The sequence below is a fragment of the Coccinella septempunctata genome, chromosome 5, assembly GCF_907165205.1.
Source record: "Coccinella septempunctata chromosome 5, icCocSept1.1, whole genome shotgun sequence".
NCBI classification, from domain to species: Eukaryota; Metazoa; Arthropoda; class Insecta; order Coleoptera; family Coccinellidae; genus Coccinella; species Coccinella septempunctata.
In genome coordinates this window covers 39,335,845-39,359,697 of record NC_058193.1, presented here as the reverse complement: position 1 = coordinate 39,359,697, position 23,853 = coordinate 39,335,845, and the positions used below count along the sequence as shown (strand labels likewise).

The 23,853-nt window shown below is 39.7% G+C and overlaps 1 protein-coding gene across 3 annotated transcripts in view; it reads right to left on the bottom strand.

Annotated features, from left to right (window-relative positions):
- The window catches only part of LOC123313323 (complexin), a 157,880-nt gene that overhangs the window by 95,858 nt on the left and 38,169 nt on the right, over positions 1 to 23,853 (bottom strand). For all 3 annotated transcript variants that reach the window (XM_044898160.1, XM_044898163.1, XM_044898161.1), the window contains one exon: positions 1,128 to 1,195. In XM_044898160.1, coding sequence (XP_044754095.1) covers positions 1,128 to 1,182 — 55 coding nt within the window. In that variant the 5' untranslated portion in view covers positions 1,183 to 1,195. The remainder of the gene's footprint in view (positions 1 to 1,127; positions 1,196 to 23,853) is intronic.

Below are 23,853 nucleotides of genomic sequence, written 5' to 3'. Positions count from 1 at the left end.
TGACGTGAGACGATCCGCATTACGAATTAGAGATCATAGCATTGAAATCTGTGCTTCTAAGCCGCCATATTCTTGCTAAATTTCCAATTGTCGCCACTGTGTTTCATAAAGTCACTGCAATTTGCCCATGGTTGGCTGAATTGACTTCGTATATTATTCAAGCTAAGCTTCGTGCGTTAAAGTCACGCTTTAATACATTCCCACCATAATATACTATAGATAATACTCAACACATCCTTTCAATAATTCATATGGTGGCTTCTTTCTTCCGAATCGTTCCAGATTCCACAAGGAATCAAATGTAAAAATTTTCATATGGCGCTCGAGTGGTTATATGATCCGAATACAAACTTCCCCTATATTGGGACTTCTTCAATATACCGCTTTAATAATGCACCCCATATAACGACGCATCTGCGCAACGTCCCGACGTCGGCGTACGTCTATAAAAAGAGGGATCGTTGAACGGCGCGGCATTCGACGCTCGGCGTCCAAAACGCGCGGGTGGTGATTTTTGTGTAGGGTCTTCGTAGACTTAGAAATTGCGAAAAAAATTGATGAATTCGTCATGATTTTTCGCTAGTGCTAGTATCAGGCGGTCATCAGGAGGTAGTAGAGACATTTTCCAAATTCTTTGTGTACTGAGAGAATCATTATCAATAAATTTTCCTCAAAAAAGTGTAGTAGGTATTGATTTTTTGATCGAGTCCAGAATCTGAAGGAAAGACGCTGATGAGAATGGACATTTTTTTCTATTTCAGTAGATTTCATTTCCAATTAACTATTCGTTGAATTAAAATGTACATGCAGATTTGATGGAACTGAGAGATTGCCAGATTAGCCAACAGAAACAGAAAAAATATATTATTAGATTATTTCATCATGACTTCACATGAATTCATAATAGATATTGGAGTCTTCCGCTGTTTGAATACTCTGTTCTGAATTTATGTTCCCTCTATGAAAATATCTTGAAACTTTTTGCCAATTTCGTCTCTCGGTAGAAGACTTTTTTTCTCTTCGCGCAAGTTTTAAAAATAGATGAAACTCAAGGGAAAACACTTCATTTAAAACGAACAAATTTTCCACTCAGATCCTGCCTATTCTTAATATTGAAAACAACCTACCTTTAACTGCATTGAGTTTGTTTCCAACCATTTGCTTGGCCACAAATGCCGCCATCTTGTCTGCTTATCTGCAAGAAAAATCTATATTATTAAGTGAAAAATTTGAGCCTCAATGAGATTTTCAGTTCGGATTCGTACAACAATCATCTACGAACTCAATTATCAAAAATCGTAATACGCCAAAATCGAACGTATGAATTCACCCATTTTTCAGATTCATGCCAACGTACACACCGATTGGATTGTTTCAGCATTCATAATTCCACCTGACAGTGCAATGTAATCATTCCCGGCACCAACAATAATGCAAAACGAAAATGATTCGATCAAATATCGGAAATTACTAATTAATTCAAGCATTCCATTATGTCGATTGATATTTCAATTTGCGCCGAATGGGATATTTTTATTCCGTACAAATAAATATTTTTCTGCGCCATCAATTCGTCTACCGGATGGTCGCCGACCGAATTCAATTATTTCGCATGCTCAAAAACAGAACAATCCAATGTGAAATGCAAATTTGTTATTAATTTGGCCCATGATTTGATTTTGCCGAAGAAAACACTTTGAATTTGTGACAGGTTTCATATTATATTGATATTTTGGGTGAAATTGCGGTTTGTTTGTTTGAAAATCGAAATCACAATAACAACGACAGTACCATATCGTTTTTAAATAGTCAGAGTCTTCGAGCTGCCACAGATACTTCAATTTCTCCAAGCAGAATCGTAACAAGGCTCCGTAAAGTCAATCAAACATCGAGACGCTTGTCGGTAAGCGTTCCACTCGCTCGCGAACACAAGCGTCGACGATTTGAGTGGGTACCAGTTCATTTTCCATCAACGATGAAGCGCTGGTCGCCTCTATCTCCCGATAATCTATGCTCTAGATGGAGATCCGAATCGATTGACGCCGAGCGTGAGAGAAAGTACCAGATGCGCCTCCGGTGGCACAAATCCGATTGAAATGTTCGAAAATCATATTTCGCGAGAACATTAAACTTTTTCCGTGAAACGCCGTCGTCTGAAAACAAGGAGGAAAACTCATAAGCGACATGATCGATGGCTGTCTCGACAGGAGCGGAGTCATAGAGGCGAAAAGTTCCGCATACGTCAGCGAAATTTCGAGACGTCAATCCGGGCGGCTGAGAAACGTCACGTGTTCGAAATCGAAAGCAATTCCGGTTCCGCAATTTTGTTCCGCGTATGGGAAACGGTTCCGTCGATTCTTTTTTACGGTTACGGAGGTTTCCATGTTCTCGTTAACTAGTTTCTGAAGACGGGATAGGGATTTTGGCTGAAGTAGATACGCGCCGTAATGACAAGTCGTTTCTAGTCGCTGATTGCCACGTGGTATTGACGTTATCCTAGAATAGATGGCTTTTCGTAATATAGCTTGCAGCAGCATTTCAGGGAAACATGCAATGCATGGAAAAACTTATTGAATACCTTCTATATTCTGTCTTTGATCTTTGGAAAAACTTCAGAACAATGCTAAGTAAGTGAAAAGATTGAGAGCTGGAGTGGACCCAACTTTTTGGGAATTTTTCGAAGGTCATCTTTCGAGTCGATTAATCTTCCAGGAAAATTATCGTAGATCTAAACGTGATACATATTCTGAAAGAGCAATTTTTCTAGTAATAAATCTGAGAATTTCATCCATTTCGGCACAACCATTCGGTCTTGAGGAAGTTTTAACTGAACCCAACTTTTTGGGGATTTTTCGAAGGTCAACTTTCAAGAAATTTCACTTCCAGGAAAATTATCGTAGATCTAAACGTGAGACATATTCTGAAGAAGCAACTCTTCTAGTAATAAACCTGAGAATTTCATCCATTTCGGCATAACCATTCGGTCTTGAGGAAGTTTTAACTGAACCCAACTTTTTTGGGATTTTTCGAAGGTCAACTTTCGAGAAATTTCACTTCCACTAAAATTATCGTAGATCTAAACGTGAGACATATTCTGAAAAAGCAACTCTTCTAGTAATAAATCTGAGAATTTCATCCGTTTCGGCATAACCATTCGGTCTTGAGGAAGTTTTAACTGAACCCAACTTTTTTGGGATTTTTCGAAGGACAACTTTCGAGAAATTTCACTTCCACTAAAATTATCGTAGATCTAAACGTGAGACATATTCTGAAAAAGCAACTCCTCTAGTAATTTCATCCATTTCGAATGAACTTACTTTTCGGAAAAACTATAAAAGGATAACAAGAGCCTAGTATTCCAACAGGAAATACTGTGTGTGAAACCCCACACACAAATTCCAACTGGTACGTTAAAGATTACGAGCCACATTCGTAATGAAACCATTGCAGGAAACTTCTCCCTATTTGTAAAACCATTTGTGGAAATACCTCTAATAAATATCCGAGAAGCATTCTCACAGAACAGAATTCGAATTATTCTCGCATCTCTGTAATTCCCATCGCATCATACGTTTCCTCATCAGCGACAAATCTTCTCCAAGGCGGGGCAAAAAGGGATGCAAAAAGATTAATTACACAAAAGGGGTTCATCACACACACATACACTGGCACACGTATGTTCCGCGCCGACTAATCAAATAACCTCGGCAGTGCAAAGAGACAATTCCTTTCAAATCATCAATCCGTTTTTCTGACCGGCACGTATCCCAGCCTCTCCCATTATCCTCCACGTTTGTAATAATTGAAGTTCAAATAAATTCGACTCTGGGTCCGTCAGGCCAGATGTTGCCGGATGTTCTGGACCCGGGACCATGGAGATTTGCAGAGCGGCCATGTTCCTCAGTCGACGAGATTGATCACTGACGAGATAGAACCAGAATCGGTTTGGAGTAGGTGATAAGATTGCTTCCAGTTGTGGGCAGACATAATATTCCCTTCTGTTTATTTCATATAAATATATTAGAAAAATTGGGTTCTTTGACCTTAGTTCCTTTGTGGGAGCGCCCACCAAAGTAGCGTAGCACTGACCACTGACATGGCACACACATGACAAAGGCGATGCATAATTTTCAGATATCGCACATCTGAGTGAAATGTCAGTTGCGTGAAATATGTTGTTCTCAGTTCAAATCTGAAAATTATGCATAGCCTTAGTCATGTATGTGTCGGTGGTCAGTGCTACGCTACTTTGGTGGGAGCTCCCACAAAGGAACTACGGTCAAAGTACCCAATTTTTCTCATTTCACAGATACTTTTTGATTTTTGAATATCAAATTACTCGAAAACGACGTATTATACGAGAAACCATGAGAAATGTTTTTATTTTACGAAACGTTCAAATATTCATTAGATAGCGTACAACTTAGTTTCAAGAGTTGGCCTGCGCCTCTGTTTTGGACATTCCGGAGCAGTAAATTAAGGTGAAGAAGGCATTGTAGTCGTTTCCATAGCGAAGATCTCACAGGGGTCGTAGATCTCCCCGGTGAAACTTCTGCCAGTCTCCAAGGAATCGGCTGAAAAAGCTTGCTGACTCGAGAGGGGGTGTAGTATGATCGCCATGTATCAACGGCGCTGAGTGTTCTCGCTTTTATGCTAGGTGATGAAGATAGAGTGAATCGCTACGGGCCAGTCTTTCATGTCACCAGGAAATTTGTTTTTATAGCCCGATTCCATGGGAGAGTGAAATTTTCATGGAGAATACCACTTTCCTCGATTCTTGTCATCAAAGACTCCTCAACTGTACAACATATATTGAAGTACAGGAGGGTAACTGATGAAAAACGATCAGAAATACGTCCTAGATATGTCGAGTACGAACGCAGACGTTTCCTACTCGACACATGTCACTTCGTGACAGTTGACGTGAAACCAGTCCATTGTTTCATTGAAAAAGCAAACAGGAGTTACAATGATCGCTGGAATACTCCATCCCTCATTCGTCCGCACGTAGATTATCCCACCGGCGCTAGATAATAACACTGGCGCCCATAAAAAAAAGATAATAAAGCCGTAACGAGAACGGATACCCTTCGGAACGTCGAGAGAATCTCTCACGTGCTGCAATAATATGAAAATGCTACACAAAACGGCGAGATAATTCCATGAGCACACATTCGTAATAAATCTGCGTCAGTGCCTACTTGGAGCGGGGTGTGTTTCACACTTGAAAGGACATTCATCATCGGAAACAAAACCTAATCTTGTTTCGAACCCCTTTGGAGCGTCACACACTAAAATGCTCCATGAAATTACGTCTTACAAAGTAGAAAGAGGTACCTTGCTACTTTCATTAAAGTTTTCATGACCTTTTTTTTCTCGGGAGAAACGAAACGTCAATTCCTAAGGGTTAGGAAGGGGTCCTTCGTAGCTGAGGTGGGATGGATTGGGATTCCGCCAGAGTCCAATTCATCGCTGACAAATTATGAGGGATGGCTATCAGAAGAACTCCTCGATCTTGAATTTGTCAAAGTTCGAGGATTGGTGGTAACTTTTTTCGACGCAATTGGATTCGATTTGACCCCGTAATGAAGTGTGAAATTTCGAGGAGGAGCTGTCAAGATTTGATGGATTTACCTCATTGAAGTTTTATTGGAAGGAAGTGATTCTTCAGATAAAACTGTCGGAAAGGGAAATTTTCTTTCTCTTGAGACCTGGAATTAGTGACCCAAACCTACCTACTAAATAACCCTGCTAAAACTGGAATCGTACTATAGTTTTCTTCAAAAATTTTCACACCAGTTACGCAATAAATTTAAAGAACGAATATGTCCAACGAAATTGTGAAAATCGAAAAATTGTAGTATCGAACCATCATCAAGTACCTGTATTTAAAAGGGTTAAGAGGTAAGCAGATTTACGAAGACATGGAGGTAAATTTTCCATTGAAGATGATGACTGATCGGAAAGGCCAGTTTCTGTGTCAGTCCCCGAAAATATCGATGCAGTTCATGACAAAATTTTATCAGATCGTCGAATTGGGCTAAAACGGATATCTGAAGCACTGAATATTTCATAAGATAGCGTTCATCCTATAGTTCACGTCAATTTGGACATGAGAAAAATTGCTGCAAAATGGATCCCCAAATATTTGAATGTTGACCAAAAGCTTGCAAGAGTAGAAGCATCGCGTTCGATCTGTGCTCGATTTGAAAACGATGTAGACTTCTTTAACCGAATTGTTACTATGGGTACATTTCTACGATACAGAAACAAAGCAAACAAAGTGATGGAATGGCGACACTCTGGTTCTCCAAGACCAAAAATCTGCTGGAAAAGTTCTTGCTTCAGTTTTTTGGGATTGCCATGGAGTAATCTTGATTGATTTTTTGGATAAGGGTAGAACAATAACCGGAGATTACTATTCCACATAACTGACCACTCTACGGGAAAAAATTAAAGAGAAAAGATGCGGAAGGCTATCCAAAGGTGTTTTGTTTTTGCAGGACAACGCCCCTGCGCACAAATCTTCTGTTGCCATGCAAAAAATTCGTGATTTAGTATTAGAATTACTAGAACACTCCCCTTATTCACCAGAAAAAAAGTTTAAAAGGTCGTAAATTTTCTTCCAACGAGGAGGTAACAAAAGCTGTGGAGGTCTGGTTTGCAGAGCAAGAAGAAACATTTTTTTTGAAAGGTCTTGAGACGTTGCAGGCTCGCTGTAATAAATGTATCCAATTAAGAGGAGAAAATGTTGAAAAATAAAATATTTTGACATTAAATTTTTCGATGGATTCTCATATCTGCCAAAAATTATGATCCATATAAACAGAAACAGGAAAACTCCATCACTTCCAGTTCTAGATTCAAGGATTAAGCAATCGATAGAACTTTAAAGGTATTGTCCCTCATTCAACATGGAACATCCGACCAGCAACGTGTCCAACCTTATCTTCGGGTTGACCCTGTCCAGTCTGATAATTACAAAGACTAATATTTGCGGAGGAAATCGCTGACAAAACTAAATCTGATGTTGGACGCTCTGGATAGCCACTGCAGATAACTGTTGGGGTAATAAAGGAAACCATAGGGGGAATTTTCAGCAGTTTTTCCCGTGAAAGGAAAGCTTATTACCGCCATTCGGACTTTGTACTTCTGACGTCCTGCACTGAATACGTTCACGGAAAACGTTCGTGTACGATAAGAGGAAATGATGGCGATTAGTCATGGAACAATGGAAGAGTTGGAAACTACGTGAATCGATCCGCTTCCATTGCTTCCAATGAAAAGGGGGATGAAAATGAATTCTTGTCCGCCAATGTGTGGGGAGGCTAATAAACTTCAAATTAAATTTGAAAAATGGAAGAAAATTTGTTTGGGTCCAAAGAATATGTTCACATTTGATCTTACACATTCACTATCAACAGTGTTCAAACGAAATTCCTATATTTCATTTCCTAACCTTAATGCGTAACACGTATCATAAAGAAGCTCAACAACCAATCTAAATTTCCCTTCCAATTCCGTATCGTTTCGTTGATAAATTTGATCACTGATACATCACGCCGGGCGAGACCACGAACCGTGCTGAGCACTTAATTAACACCTGGATTATCAAAAGCTCGGGTAGCAATTGGTCGTTCAATTTGTAGTGACGGAGATAATCCATCTGGGATAGAGATATTAATCCTCTCTTTGATGTTGCGACTTCCCATATGTCGATAATTACATAATATGTGAAATTGTTACATTTCCCGTCGTTATATTGGGAATATGTTCATCAGTTTCGAATTGGGTTAGGCAGTTTTGATCCACTATGAAAAATATTAGGATATACGAGGATATATTGAAAAATTCTTGGCCCATTAAAGAACCAAACAAAATACCAATGTCAAAATATTTCATTGCTCAACATATTCTCCTCGTAATTGGATACATTTATCACAGCGAACCTGCAACGTCTCTAGACCTTTCAAAAAATGATTTTTCTTGCTCTGCAAACCAGACCTCTACAGCTTTTATCACCTCCTCGTTGGAAGACAATTTACGACCTTTTAAACTTTTTTTCAGTTGAGGAAAGGGATGATAGTCGGATGGATCCAAACCTGGCGAATAAGGAGGGTGTTCTAGTAATTCAAACTCTAAATCGCGAATTTTTGCATGGCAACATGAGATTTGTGCCCAGGGGCGTTGTCCTGCAAAAACAAAACTCCTGTGGATAGCTTTCCGCGTCTTTTCTCTTTAATTTTTTCCAGTAGAGTGGTCAGTAATGTCGAATAGTAACTTCCGGTTCTTGTTCTACCCTTATCCAAAAAATCAATCATGATTACTCCATGGCAATCCCAAAAAACTGAAGCAAGAACTTTTCCAGCAGATTTTTGGACACGAAACTTCTCAGGTCTTGGAGAACCAGAGTGTCGCCATTCCATCGATTGTTGCATTGTTTCTGGATCGTAGAAGTGAACCCAAGTCTCATCCATAATAACAATTCGGTTTAAGAAGTCTACATCGTTTTCAAATCGAGCACAGATCGAAAGTGATGCTTTTATCCTTGCATGCTTTTGGTCAACATTCAAATATTTGGGGATACATTTTGCAGCAATTTCTTTCATGTCTAAATTGATGTGAACTATGAGATGAACGCGTTCGTATGAAATATTCAGTGCTTCAGATATTCGTTTTAGCCCCTTACGATGGTCTGATACAATCATGTCATAAACTGCATCGATATTTTCGGGGACTGACACAGAAACGGTCTTCAGCGATCGGTCATCATCTTCAATGGAAAATTTACCTCTTTTGAAGCTTGCAAACCAATTTTTCACGGTTCCATACGAGGACACTGATCAGCAGGAGTATTAAGCATATCTTCGTGAATATGCTTACCTCTTAACCTTTTTAAAAACAGGTACTTACTTAGATTAATCAGGATAAAAAATGATTCGTTGTGATTGACTGACTTGGTGCAGAGAGCTGGAATGGAATATCTTTAGTGATGAAGGCAGGTTTTGTTTGGGCATGCATGATTGCCTTGCAGGATGAGTAGAGAAGGAGTAGTGAAACACTGGATCTGGAATTTCCTATAGAAAGACCTCTGGATTATTTTGAAAATGATCTAGTCGATTTGTTGCCTTCCCCTCTTAGCTCGTTCGTCCATAGAAGATGTCTGGGACATTATGGGAAGAAGATTACTCCGTTTATCTTGTCCTACACAGACTCTGAGGGCACTTCGACATAAGTTGCCTACCTCAAGAGTAAATGGACCGTTTTATGAAGGGTATGCTCGACTTGTTTCTGAGTGCCTAAGACATGGAGAAGACCCGAACCATATTAATTTATCTCTCTCTTCATACAGTTTGCTTTTCCTCAAATTTTGGTGGACCTAATCCTAAGACCCATATGTGCAAAAACCTTGTAATAAATGCATTGATACTGGGTTTTCTGTTGTCTATCTCGCTTAGTATGAAGTTTCTGTTCGAAAAGCATCCGAATTAGCTATCAGAAGCAATAATAATTGAGAACCCCTTGTCTTACAGCAATAGCCTCGGCATTTTCCTTTTAACCATAATTCAAGAGCATCATCGGAAAGGACGTCAAAGTGTCGTTTATCATCCCAGTGAAAATCCTACTTCAATAATCGCGCAGATAGGGCAGGGCTGTCGTCGATTGATGCATCCATTAGCGAATCTTGTAAAAACGGTGCTCAGGTGCCAAAGGAGGAGCACTCATCAAATTTGTATCACTCCGTTGGGGAAATCGACAATTTTCCGTCCTGCAATTTCCTCCGTTGTAATTGGTCCCTTATAATTCCCCTTTTTTCATTTGTTAACGAATCTTCGATCGCTCAGCACTTGGAGAAATTAGGAGCCTACTTCAGATATTGGGCTATTATTGTGTAGCAGGAATCCTAATTGTTGGAGTGAGTGATATACTTCTGTGATTGTAGTCAATAGGACAGTGATCTGCTACACACATTTTTCGAAATTTAGGAGGTAATTCTCCGGTCAATTTCTCCCTGGAATCAACCCAACCTCCTGTAACTTATCCTTGTAGAATTACTCGGATGGCGAAACGTCTTCTCGGGCATTTTTACCCACCGGCGTGACGTAGAGAAGCAGTAGTCCAGAAAATAATTAAGTGTAGGGTAAATCGCCTACATAAATTCGTAACGAGCTCCTCACAGGGCCACTAAGTGGCCTATAACTGAAACTGATGCAGGCCCCTTCCAAGGGCTCCTATCCGAGCCGATAATTAACCAATTTTCCGAACGCAGAAACGAGATCCTTTGTTCATATTGGAATTTGAGGAGGCACCTTCGTTCCGGAGAGTTATAGCGTAATTTTCTGCAGAGGAGGATGAACAGAGAAGGTATGCGGAGCTCTTATCGGGTATAATTGATCCAGAGGGAAAATTAACGATGTTGATATCGATATTGAAGTGTAGTTTAAGGAGAATCATTAAGAGTTCGGTACAAGCCGAAATTGATTTTCATGGGAGTCGCTTCTTAAGAACACCAACCTGAAGCAAATCAAGAATCAGCAGCTCAGATGAGTTTTTCATCGAGATATGGAGAGTAGAAAAGATTGTTCATATAAGCCCAGATAAAACTTTTATAATTTACGAACACCACTCCTCTTGGTCTTGAATATGAATGGCAATCTTCTGAATCTACCACATAACAAAGACCTTTATTCGCAGCACATATAAAACGGGACCATTCCATCGAAGCCCTCCTTTATCGTCACCAATAGAAATAGAAATAAAATACCCCTGTTTTCTCAGCCTAATGTCACCTCCTCTCTCGTACATTACGGGATTTCATTCAGAAGATGTAAGTGCCCTGCAATTTATAGCAGTCTATTTTAAAGTTGAGAAAGCCCGGTTGCTAGGTCTGAACCATAAATTGGATCGAATGCTGGGACATAAATTGGAGTAACTGCGGACCCAGTTGGTTTAGAATTACTTTTGGATTACTAAAATATGGTTTCCTTTTATTAATCTTCGAGTGAAGGTTCACGGCTTTCCAGTCTTTATTCTTTATCGTCTTCTGGTTTTTCTAATGAAAGTGGTTTCGTAAATAACGTGAATTGATTCAATGCTCAACGATGAATTTCAGTAGAATATGTACCGGTTGAAAGCTGCTCTTCATCTATTAGAAATTATAAGAATTTTAAAACAGATTAAAACGTGTCAAAATACTACTGAAGAGGCGAAAGTTGTGATTATTTTCTCATTGGATTCTTAGTCACTCACAATCTTCTACAAGACAAAACATCTCAGAATATGGAAGCATCCTTGTGCCTGATTTCCTTTCTGTCCTCCGTAATAAATTATTTGTCTTTTCGAGATTTGGGTTGTTCTCTCTGGACAGGAAACAGCATCAATTATGCCGTACAGACGACGTGGAAAAATGTCCATATCCTGTCCTGTAACTGGCATTTCATAAATGGAGAAAACTTTTTGCTCGAATTTTATTTGCGATGGGAATGAAGCTTACTGTATATCATACAAATATTAAATTCATCTGGCTTTTATAATGAATAATTGCCTCATTCATTCAGAAGTTGTGGCACACGATATGCTCCTGTTTTGAGGCGATTCATTTGTAACAAGAACTGAATTCTTATTACGAGAAGCAGCTGCAACAGGATGGGCGATTATTAAAAATGATGGTTGTGGAGGGTAACTTCAAGACGCTGACTTTATTTCGAGTTCCTTCGCTCATCCTTGTCTCATTTAATATCCTTGATAGTGGAAGAATACGAAACGTAAAAAAAATTAATGGGTGTAAGCGTTAGAATTTTAATTATTTTTTAATTAGAGCCACCAGGAAAACGGGAAACCCTGATGTATCATCTAAGGGTTTATTCATGACTTATGTCTAGCGCACACTTTTCCAGTTCCAAAGCTCATTTTGGAGGTTCGAAAATTATATTTGCGATCAATAATTCTTCTCTTCTATTGTCCCATGATCTCTTTGTTTTTTATCGCCTTTGAAGCGGCTCGAAATGATGACATCTGAGGTATTCTCCGGCGGATTTATCATCGTCTTGTTTGGTCATTATCCCAGATTCCGAACGGATTTTATGGGTCCGACTATTATCCGTTGGAAATACGGATGCCAGAGATCGACATATTAAATTTTTATAGTTCATAAAGCGCGGCAGTCTGTCGCTTATTCCGTTTATTCAGTGGAAGCTGAGTAATAACAATTTGTCCGCACAATCGGTTTCTGCCATCGTGAAAACTCACTACTCAGTTATTAACGATCTGGAGGGGGTGTTAAGAGGGTTATGGTATTATATTATTATTGGGAGTTGGAGGTAACTGCGGTAGTCACAAAAACCTGTATTATGTAGTATTTGTGATGATCATCGATTCTACTGAAGAACCAAACAAAATTTCAATGTCAAAATATTTCATTATTCAACATATTCTCCTCTCAATTGGAAACTTTTATTACATCGAACCTGCAACGTCTCAAGATCTTTCAAAAAAAAATTTTCTTCTTGCTCTGCAAACCAGACCTTCACAGCTTTTATTACCTCCTCGTTGGAAGAAAATTTACGACCTTTTAAAGTTTTTTTCAGTTGAGGAAAGAGATGATAATCGGATTGAGCCAAATCTGGTGAATAAGGGAGGTGTTCTTGTGATTCTTCTACTAAATCACGAATTTTTTGTAGGGAACAGGAGATTTGTGTGCAGGGGCGTTGTCCTGCAAAAACAAAACACCTTTGGATAGCCTTCCGCGTCTTTTCTCTTCAATTATTTCCCGCAGAGTGGTCACTAATGTGGAATAGTCATCTCCGGTTATTGTTCTACCCTTATCCAAAAAATCAATCATGATTACTCCATGGCAATCCCAAAAAACTGAAGCAAGAACTTTTCCAGTAGATTTTTTGACACGAAACTTCTTAGGTCTTGGAGAACCAGAGTGTCGCCATTTCATCGATTGTTGCTTCGTTTCTGGATCGTAAAAATGTACCTAAGTCTCATCCATAGTAACAATTCAGTTTAAGAAGTCTACATCGTTTTCAAATCGAGCACAGATCGAACGCGATCCATTTTGCAGGAATTTTTTTCATGTCCAAATTGACATGAACTATATGATGAACGCGTTCGTATGAAATATTCAGTGCTTCAGATATCCGTTTTAGCCCAATTCGACGCTCTGATAAAATCATGTCATGAACTGCATCGATATTTTCGGGGACTGACGCAGAAACTGGCCTTCCCGATCGGCCATCATCTTCAATGGAAAATTTACTTCTTTTGAAGCTTACAGTCCAATTTTTCATGATCGCATACGAAGGACATTGATCACCAAGGGTATTAAGCATATCTTCGTGAATCTGATTACTTCTTTACCCTTTTAAATACAGGTACTTGATGATGGTTCGATACTCCAATTTTTCGATTGTCACAATTTCGGTGGACATCTTCTTTTTTTTATTTATTGCGTAACTCTGTTTTACTTTTTTGACCTCAAACGTCACACTGATACTTCTAATGAGTTATTATTCTTTGCTATGGTATATGCAATATTTTTTTTATGCATGGAACTGGTCTAGCTAGGCTAACTAGATATCAATACGCAACATAGCGTACATAGCCAATCCTGGATACTCATAAAGTAACATCCAAAGCTCTTTAGAACGCCTTCTAATTGAGAACCGCACTTTGATTTAGCTTGATTATTTATCTAGGGGTTGATACAATCTGGAATGGTACAGCACAGATAGCTCAACAGGAACCCCGGTTGAGAAGTATGTCGTTTTTGCTATAAACTCTTTACAGAACTAAAAACATGGCCAAATCTATCAGAGCCATTTTTACCTTCTTAAGGCGATCTAGAACCGATACACTTCCAAAATTCACGGTTTCCAATCTTCCTTTATCCCCTTCTGAACTGAAAAATCGCCCTCGACCCAAATGCACCCTCCAAACATCCCCCTGCGACAAAGTTTTTCCGTTTCGGCAGCTGTTACGAGGTCGAACGTTCGAATTGAAGAAACCGGGTTAAGCGAGGCCCATTTATATTCTCATTATCGTCGAGACCGCTTTTCTGCAAATGATTCATTCGATGGAGTTCGCGTTACGAGGCAGTCTTTCAGTTTACGGGCTGATCGATACCATTTGGGAGTCATCCGGAGATGATTGATGGAGGCGCGAAGGGTCGTTGAAGGTTCTCCAACCCCCCATCTGGTTGATTTTCGTCTCTCTCGATCGATATCGAGGAAGGTTTCAATTGGGAGACAAACACGAGCTTGTAGGGGTTTAAATTTCTGCACATCATGTTGTTAAATATCCAGAATGTGAATGCCTTCTGATATTTTTAAGTTGAAGGTTGAAAAATACCTGCTAGTTGCTCTGAGTAATGAATCATTCAATTGAGTTTGTGTATACTTCATTCACTTTTATTTTAGCAGTCGGTTGGCCATGGAAATTTTACATATTTCACTCTGTATAGTACGAAAATGTGGGGTTATAAGGCTTGTCAAAAAATTTTTGGGTTTTAAATCAACGCTATGTTGCCCGTTCTACGTAAAACTTTCTGTTATTACGTATTTTATCACAATGTCGAATCTCTTCGGAAAATATGTGACGAATATAATTGAAGTTTATACAAACTGATTGAAGGCATACCAGATCCAGTTATTTGCATGGAAAATACAAGAGATCAGTATAATATCATAATATGCACTAACTTGAGGAGAGTTAATGTTCGTTAACTTCTTTGGCTGAAGTTTGAATACGTTACATCAGTTGTAGATTTCAAAAATATTAACTCGAAGATGAAATGCATATCATGCAGTGGTTGGGAATGGGTATCTCCCGAAGGAATTAACAGATAATTACAAGAATGTTAAATACTTCAACAAAAATCATCTTGCATCAATATAAGTAAAAGGAATTGAAGGAAGTTTCAAGTTAAGATGAACTTCATCTTTGAACAAAAATTTCACATGAATAAACAAGTAACAGGGCAGCTTGCGCGTATTTGTGGCTATTCATCTTAATGCATCGATGTAATAATAATAATCATAGGTATTTATTAGTACCTTAAGACATTTACATTGTATAGGACAAGTCAAATGAAGAATAGAAAAATCCATTTTAGGGAACTTATTCTCCGATGACATTTATCGAAAATCCTGTAGTAAACTTTTCGCATTAATTCACTCAAACATCAAATTCTCAAATGCCACCACTTTTTTGGGTCTCCCAATAGAAGGAAATTCTTTGTCATCCTCTTCATACACAATTTTTCTGATTGTGGAAATATTCAGCTGAAATATAAGCAGTATAGATTCAGATGAAACATTATATAAATTCTCTTACATTGAATATGTTCGCTACCGTCTGACGTATTGTGGATTTTAGAATAACAGGGTATAACTATTTGAATGAGCGGACCTAAATTCTAAATAGCACTTCTTGAAACCCTGTCTCTTTTTTCAATTACTTTCGGCATTTTCGTAATAAAATTGATATTAGGTTATCTATGATTAGTTGTGGCAACGGCGTTATGACATTAACGGCATTTCATGAGTGCCAACCTAACTTCGTTCTAGTTACAAAAACTTGAGAAAATTATTTCATGGCCAACCGACTGCTAAAATAAATTTGAATGAAGTATAGTACGAAATGGCGAATGCATCGGTTCCTCGGATCCGTTTTCGGATTTTTATCGAATTCTTAAGAGATGAGAACTAATTCGATTCCAGCGCTTTAATGAACTGAAATAACCCCGTTCTCACCGACTTTCAGCAGCGAATCGGAAATTGCATTATCGCCGCTTCGTCCAGCGTCATCCGGATGCGGCGTCGCGACGCTCGTCGCCCGAAATGGCTGCGGTTTTATCGAATTAAAAAATGAAAGGGAGACTGGCTCACCCCGACGTTGCTCGGCTGGGCCGCTTCATTATTCATCACATATCAGTCAATGGCTACGCCATACGAGACAAAAAGTCGCTCTGTATAAAACGGAAAGAGGGCTGTGGATGGAATTTGTGATTACGTGGAACAATAGGGAGTTAAAGTAGGAAATTTGTTGGTGAATGTAAGGGAGAGGAAGAAGTGAATCCTTGTTTGAAATTATTAATATTCTGTGGAGACACATGTGGTTAACCTCCAATTATAACGAGTATACTTTGTGATCTCTCCTCGGAGTGGAAAGGATAAAGTCTGCCCCATGAATATACTTGTTCCGAATCGACTCAACTACAGGGAACTTTCTGCATAATCACATCGGGTATCGCCGTTTAAACGAAGAAAAAAACGGCACCAGAAAAAACCCCATTACCGACATCGTCCAAAAAGGCGCCCTTTGAGCTCTCCCGATTAAAATTCAAGCACTGGGGGTGAGAACGAATTAGTTCTATTATCCGAGCGTGTAAAAATGCGGAAATTTCCATCCGGAAGAAATTAAGGAACAATTCCCGAGGATACAGTGATTGCGTCCGACTGGCTCTCTCTCTCTCTGCTCCCCGCTCAGCTACCAATTTATACGCCTATTAAAAGTTCGATGTTTGTACAATTCACTTTTATGCCACGTATCCAGGAATTCGACCAGCCAAGTTGGCGAAATTATCAAGTTGGTCCTGTGCGCGGGATGGAACGGCGTTGGTTTATTCATGACGTCTGAATCAGCGGCTTTGAACTTTCGAAGGGGTTATCTGGAGGATGTAGGAGTTGAAATCGAGAGGGCTTAGAGGAGTCCTTCGGTTCAACTCGTTCTGGAGAAGGTGAAAGTCTTACTAGGATGAAACACTTCAACTCTGAGACCTCCTGAGTATGGGTGCTTAACAGTGTAGTTTCACTGATTCTATTACAACCATTTTTCTATACAGGTGTCTCAGTTTTAGGAACCTGAGTAATTTACAAAAATTTGAGAAAATATACATATCCAAAAACGAAAAGTCAATGAACAATCTTATCAACAATGCATTTCAATATCACTTAGTAGGTATATCATTAATCTCCGAGGATGTATTGATATCTAGTTAGCCTAGACAAGTTCCATGCATAAAAAAAAATATCGCGTTACCATAGTATCGAACAATAACTCATTAAAAGTGTCAGTGTGAAGTTTGAGGTTAGAAAAGTTAATCAGAGTTACGCAATGAATTGAAAGAAAGAAGATGTCCAACGAAATTGTGAAAATCGAAAAATTGGAGTATCGAGTCATCATCAAGTACCTGTATTTAAAAAGGTTAAGAGGTAAGCAGATTTACGAAGCTATGCTGAATACCCTTGGTGATCAATGTCCTTCGTATGCGACCGCGAAAAATTGGACTGCAAGCTTCAAAAGAGGTAAATTTTCCATTGAAGATGATGACCGATCGGGAAGGCCAGTTTCTGTGTCAGTCCCCGAAAATATCGATGCAGTTCATGACATGATTTTATCAGACCGTCGAATTGGGCTAAAACGGATATTTGAATCACTGAATATTTCATACGAACGTCGAACGCGTTCATCATATACTTCACGTCAATTTGGACATAAGAAAAATTGCTGCGAAATGTATCCCCAAATGTTTGAATGTTGACTAAAAGCGTGCAAGGGTAAGCATCGCGTTCGATCTGTGCTCGATTTGAAAACGATGTAGACTTCTTTAACAGAATTGTTACTATGGATGAGACTTGGGTACATTTCTACGATCCAGAAACGAAGTAACAATCGATGAAATGGCGACATTCTGGTTCTCCAAGACCTAAGAAGTTTCGTGTCCGAAAATCTGCTCGAAAAGTTCTTGCTTCAGTTTTTTGGGATTGCCATAGAGTAATCATGATTGATTTTTTTGCATATGGGTAGAACAATAACCGGAGATTACCATTCGACATAACTGACCACTCTACGTTAAAAAATCAAAGAGTAAAGAAGCGGAAAGCTATCCAAAGGTGTTTGGTTTTTGCAGGACAACGCCCCTGCACACAAATCTCATGTTGCCATACAAAAAATTCGTTATTTAGGGTTCGAATTACTAGAACACCCCCCTTATTCACCAGATTTGGCTCAATCCGACTATCATCTCCTTCCTCAACTGAAAAGAAGTTTAAAAAATCGTAAATTTTCTTCCAACGAGGAGGTAATAAAAGTTGTGGAGCTCTGGTTTGCAGAGCAAGAAGAAACATTTCTTTTTCAAGGTCTAGGTGGATCTATCGAAATATCATCCTGTATATCAGCACAGCATGTCCACCATATCGATAAAAATCTGTGTTCGATCCCATATTTCCTCCTCCACGTAATTTCCGTTCCTCCAACAACAATTCTCCCTTGGCAATCTCGCCGCCCATCCCAAAAAATGATCACATAGTCGACTTCCACAGCATCCCGCACATCCAGCTCCTTCGCATCTCTCGTGATGCTCAATGAATGGAGGACGCCAGGCAACAAAGACTCTGTTTATTTTGCATCAAATATTGTGTCAATATAACCACGTTCCCTTTGAGAAACTACAAAGGCTGCTAGGTTAAAAGACTTCCTCTCGAAATCCTCTTATCTTTTCATATTTGCCTTACTTATTCGAGACTTTTCGACGATAGGGTCTTTTTTTGGCTTCGATATTTTACGTTTTGGAGGAAGGGAACGGGAAAGGGGAAGACTTGCGATATTTCTTTCGGGGCGATCGATAAGGCGGTAAGTTTATTATGAACGTCCCACGGCTTCTTTTTATCCAGGTTGGCGGGATGCGTATATGGAGGAAGCGAGGCTTTTTCCGGATGTTTCGTGGTTTTTCATATCGTGTGATGAGGTCGAGGACCTTGGAGATCTCACCAACTCATATTTTCATTACTTCTCGATGAAAATTTCGCCTACTGGTATACATTTCTGAGACTCCTTTCGGAGAATTAAAATTTGACTCTTTCCCATCCGTTTCTTCGACTACGATATGTCATATCTCCCGTTCCCGAGTTGATTCAATTCCCGGGCCATTCCAGATATTCCCTCATGGGTCCGTTGTCGTCTGAATTACTCCATTTTTCCGCAAATCGATAGGGTGGCGCCAGACTGCCGCCCTCCGTTCCGCCGGCCTCAACTAGTCGCAAGAATTTCGAGCCCCTCTTCCGTTGCAACTACTGTGTGTGTAGTTCCCCGTACTGATCTCGCGATTTAATTAACGAGGCGACCTCGTATTAGTTCGCAGGGAAACATGCATACGTCAGGTCTCGGGAATATTCATGCGACTTCATTTTAATTTATTATTCTTACCGTGTTTGCGGCGCAAATGCTCGCCCGAGCGACTGCCAGGTCCTATTGTCTGGCGCTGAACACGAGAGGTCGGATTCACGCGAAAATTGTTAAGGTACAATGTGGAGAGATTCTCTGGTTTCCACGTGATGCACTTCAGGATTCGTTTCAGATATCTCCTGGGATAACGAACCATTGAATTAGATTAGAAAAAAATTCATTCGTTATGAACGTTTTACCATAACAGTCCTTGGATTTTTCACTGAAATGCGAAGTTGATATTCTCGTGTTTAGCCAGTGTCCCAAAAGGACCTGATTCAGGTTATCAAAAAATTGGTTGAGATACCTCAGACAGTCAACACCTTCAAGTTTCTGATAACAAGTCGATCTACAGGGTGAGTTACTTCTATGTCGAAGTAAACAGGGCAAGTCTTTGACTCGTACAAATATTTCAACAACAGATTCTTGAAGTCAAAAGAAACACTTCCCTCCAAGTCCAAAAATGAATTATTCATTAAGCTATATCGACCTGGGTCATTTTACTGACTAATTCGAGGTCGTTGATCACGAATATGCAATTAGATTTTTTGTAGGATCAGTATTCTGGGAAATGAATCACTTTTAATTGAAATTTTCGAAAAAATTGATCAACTTTGAGGAGCTGAAGCCGCCAGAAAAAAATAACTGAGGATATGCTGAATTTTTTGGAGGTAGATTAATCCTTTGGAAACAGAAAAATCCAGATTTCATTCACCCAGCGCAAACATTTTAGATTTCATGATTTTTTCCGCGAAGGTCCAAAATTTCAAATATTTCATCGAACATAACTTGAAAAATTGATTTTTTCAAAAATATCTGTTTGCATATTCGTGTTCTACGCCCTCGAATTAGCCGACAGTATGAATTTGTTCCCGATCGGAGACCAAAAATTTTTTTCGAAAAATCGCAATTTTTCCATACGTATGGAAAAATTGGAGAAATTTTCGATCTTCCCGATTTCCACCAAAATTGGACTATTTACTAAGTCGGGGGCGTAGATTACGAATATGCAAACAGAATTTTGATGAAAGGACAAGTTTTCAAGTTATGGTCGATGGAAAATCGGAAATTTTAGACCTACTCGGGAAAAATCATCCATTGGTCAACTTTGAGCAGCTGAAGCAGCCAGAAAAAAATCACTGAAGAATTGATGATTTTTTTTTGGATAGATTGATCTTTTGCGAATGGAAAAATCTATTTTTCATCCACCCACCGTAAACGGTTTAGATTTTATGATTTTTTTCCGCGAAGGTCCAAAGTTTCGACCTTTCTATCGACCATAACTTGAAGAATAAATTTTTTCAGAAATATCTGTTTGCATATTCGTGTTCTACACCCTCGAATTACCCGACAGTATGAATTTGGTCTCGATCGGAGACCAAAAATTTTTTTCGAAAAATCGCAATTTTTCCATACATATTATGTATGGAAAAATTGGAGAAATTTTCGATCTTCCCGATTTCCACCAAAATTGGACCATTTACTAAGTCGAGGGCGTAGATTACGAATATGCAAACAGAATTTTGATGACAGGATAAGTTTTCAAGTTATGGTCGATAGAAAATCGGAAATTTTGGAAAAATCATCCATTGGTCAACTTTGAGGAGCTGAAGCAGCCAGAAAAAAATCACTGAAGAATTGCTGATTTTTTTGGAGATAGATTGGTCTTTTGCGAATCGAAAAATCTAATTTTCATCCACCCACCGTAAACGGTTTAGATTTTATAATTTTTTTCCGCGAAGGTCCAAAGTTTCGACTTTTCCATCGACCATAACTTGAAGAATAAATTTTTTCAGAAATACCTGTTTGCATATTCGTGTTCTACGCTCTCGAATTAGCCGACAGTTTGAATCTGGTCTCGATCGGAGACCAAAAATTTTTTTCGAAAAATCGCAATTTTTCCATACATATGGAAAAATTGGAGAAATTTTCGATCTTCCCGATTTCCACCAAAATTGAAGTATTTACTAAATCGAGGGCGTAGATGACGAATATGCAAACAGAATTTTGCTGAAAGGATTAGTTTTCAAGTTATGGTCGATAGAAAAGAGCAAATTTTGGATATTCGCGGAAAAAATCATAAAATCTAAAATATTCTTGATAGGTGAATGAAAATTGGATTTTTTTATTCGCAAATGATCAATCTATAGCACAAAAAATCAACAAATGTCCACTGCCTTTTTTCTGGCTGCTACCGCTCCACAAAGTTGCCAAACAGGTCTGGAAATCCTGGAGAGGTTCACTCTGTTCTGCCCTATACAACACAGCACAAAAGCCCGCATTACAATTCGACGAATAAAAGTTTGAAGCAGCCCATTCACATCTCCTCTCCAATTGCCTAAATCACCCATACATCCCAAGCTCCCATTACCGGAACAGACGCAATCATAATCCACCCAAATTCAACCAATCTTCTCCATTTATGCGAACATTTACGCCGAATTAAAAGACGCTCCAAAATCCTAAAGGCCCACCACCGCTCACCCGATTACCCCGAGCCGCATTAACGGATGATATACAGTTTTTCCAGGAGGCGGTTTAAAATTTAAAGAGGGACTAGCGCGCGTGCATTTCAAGGCGCGTTCGCATCTCCCCAAAGTGCCCCGCTTTTAGCCCGCGGGATAAGAGGGATGGCTGAGGCCCTAATGCCTCAGCTATCCCGACCCAAGCGCCGATGGCGAAGAATTGATACGTTTATGTAAGAGGATTTGTCATCGTTCGTCTTATAGGTGTACTCGAATTTGACAAATGTGTTTTACGTCCGCCGAGGGAAAAACGGAGATGTTCGACGGCTCGGAGAAGGTAGAGTGCCAGAAGTCGATTTCTCAGCGATAAAAAAAATTGTGCTGCCACCTGTCACGGTTGCTTCTTGCTATGGTGTTAATTTTGTTTCACCTACAGACTCGTGCAATATATGGTTAAATTTCGACGAGAGAGAACTATAAAATGTAACCATGACTATTCTTTGTAAGCATCTGGCTATCTCAAGAGATTCTCTGTTACAACTATGACATCTCTTGCCTTGGCGATGACTTGACTAAGGTAAAAATTAGAAGAGGGTGATCCTCTGTCACTCCTGCTGTCGATACAAGATACTGCATTAGCCTACCCAGATGATCTCATCCTTCTGGAAGACCAGGTCTGGTCAGAGACTATCAAGCACCAACAGGTTCTTCTAACATCATGGCCCTTCCATCAATCCCTGCAAATGCGACTCCCTGGTTCTGTGGAGTCTTCCATGTAGGAGGAAGGTGTTTGTTCCATACCTACCCTATTTTATATAAAATTCGAGTCCAACACACCGTTGCATGGACCATAATTTTAACTATCTAGGATTGAACTTGTCCTTCATGGGGTCTACCAAATGTAACACCAGCTAACCCCCTGTACAACTTCGTTCATTCAATTCATTGCTGTATCCCGTTACCGAGAATAAATCTACAAACAGACTTGTGATTTCTTAGGGCTTATTGCGACTGTGTGCCCTCCTGTGACTGAAGAGACCCAACCGTGACCCACAGATCCTTCCACACTCCGGGCACGGATAGTCATCAACCAGATCTGGACGCCGCTGTATTCTTCTCGAGTCTCCATTATACCTGTGGACCAAAGACCTCCACCATCAGGTTCTTCTAACATCATAGTCCTTCCATCAATCCCTGCAAATGCGACTCCCTGGTTCTGTGGAGTCTTCCATGTAGGAGGAAGGTGTTCGTTACATACCTACTCTATTTTATATAAAATTCGAGCCCAACACACCGTTGCACGGACCATACTTTCAACTATCTAGGATTGAACTTGTCCTTCATGGGGTCTACCAAATGTAACACCAGCTAACCCCCTGTACAACTTCGTTCATTCAATTCATTGCTGTATCCCGTTACCGAGAATAAATCTACAAACAGACTTGTGATTTCTTAGGGCTTATTGCGACTGTGTGCCCTCCTGTGACTGAAGAGACCCAACCGTGACCCACAGATCCTTCCACACTCCGGGCACGGATAGTCATCAACCAGATCTGGACGCCGCTGTATTCTTCTCGAGTCTCCATTATACCTGTGGACCAAAGACCTCCACCATCAGGTTCTTCTAACATCATAGTCCTTCCATCAATCCCTGCAAATGCGACTGCCTGGTTCTGTGGAGTCTTCCATGTAGGTGGAAGGTGTTCGTTACATACCTACCCTATTTTATATAAAATTCGAGCCCAACACACCGTTGCATGGACCATACTTTTAACTATCTAGGATTGAACTTGTCCTTCATGGGGTCTACCAAATGTAACACCAGCTAACCCCCTGTACAACTTCGTTCATTCAATTCATTGCTGTATCCCGTTACCGAGAATAAATCTACAAACAGACTTGTGATTTCTTAGGGCTTATTGCGACTGTGTGCCCTCCTGTGACTGAAGAGACCCAACCGTGACCCACAGATCCTTCCACACTCCGGGCATGGATAGTCATCAACCAGATCTGGACGCCGCTGTATTCTTCCTCGAGTATCGAGTGGACCAAAGACCTCCACTGTGATCTGTCTAACACAAGTTGTTCCAGTTATGATTGGCATTAACTGATTTCAGGAATTGATGCAGTATATCCTTAAACCCCTTATACTGGCCTC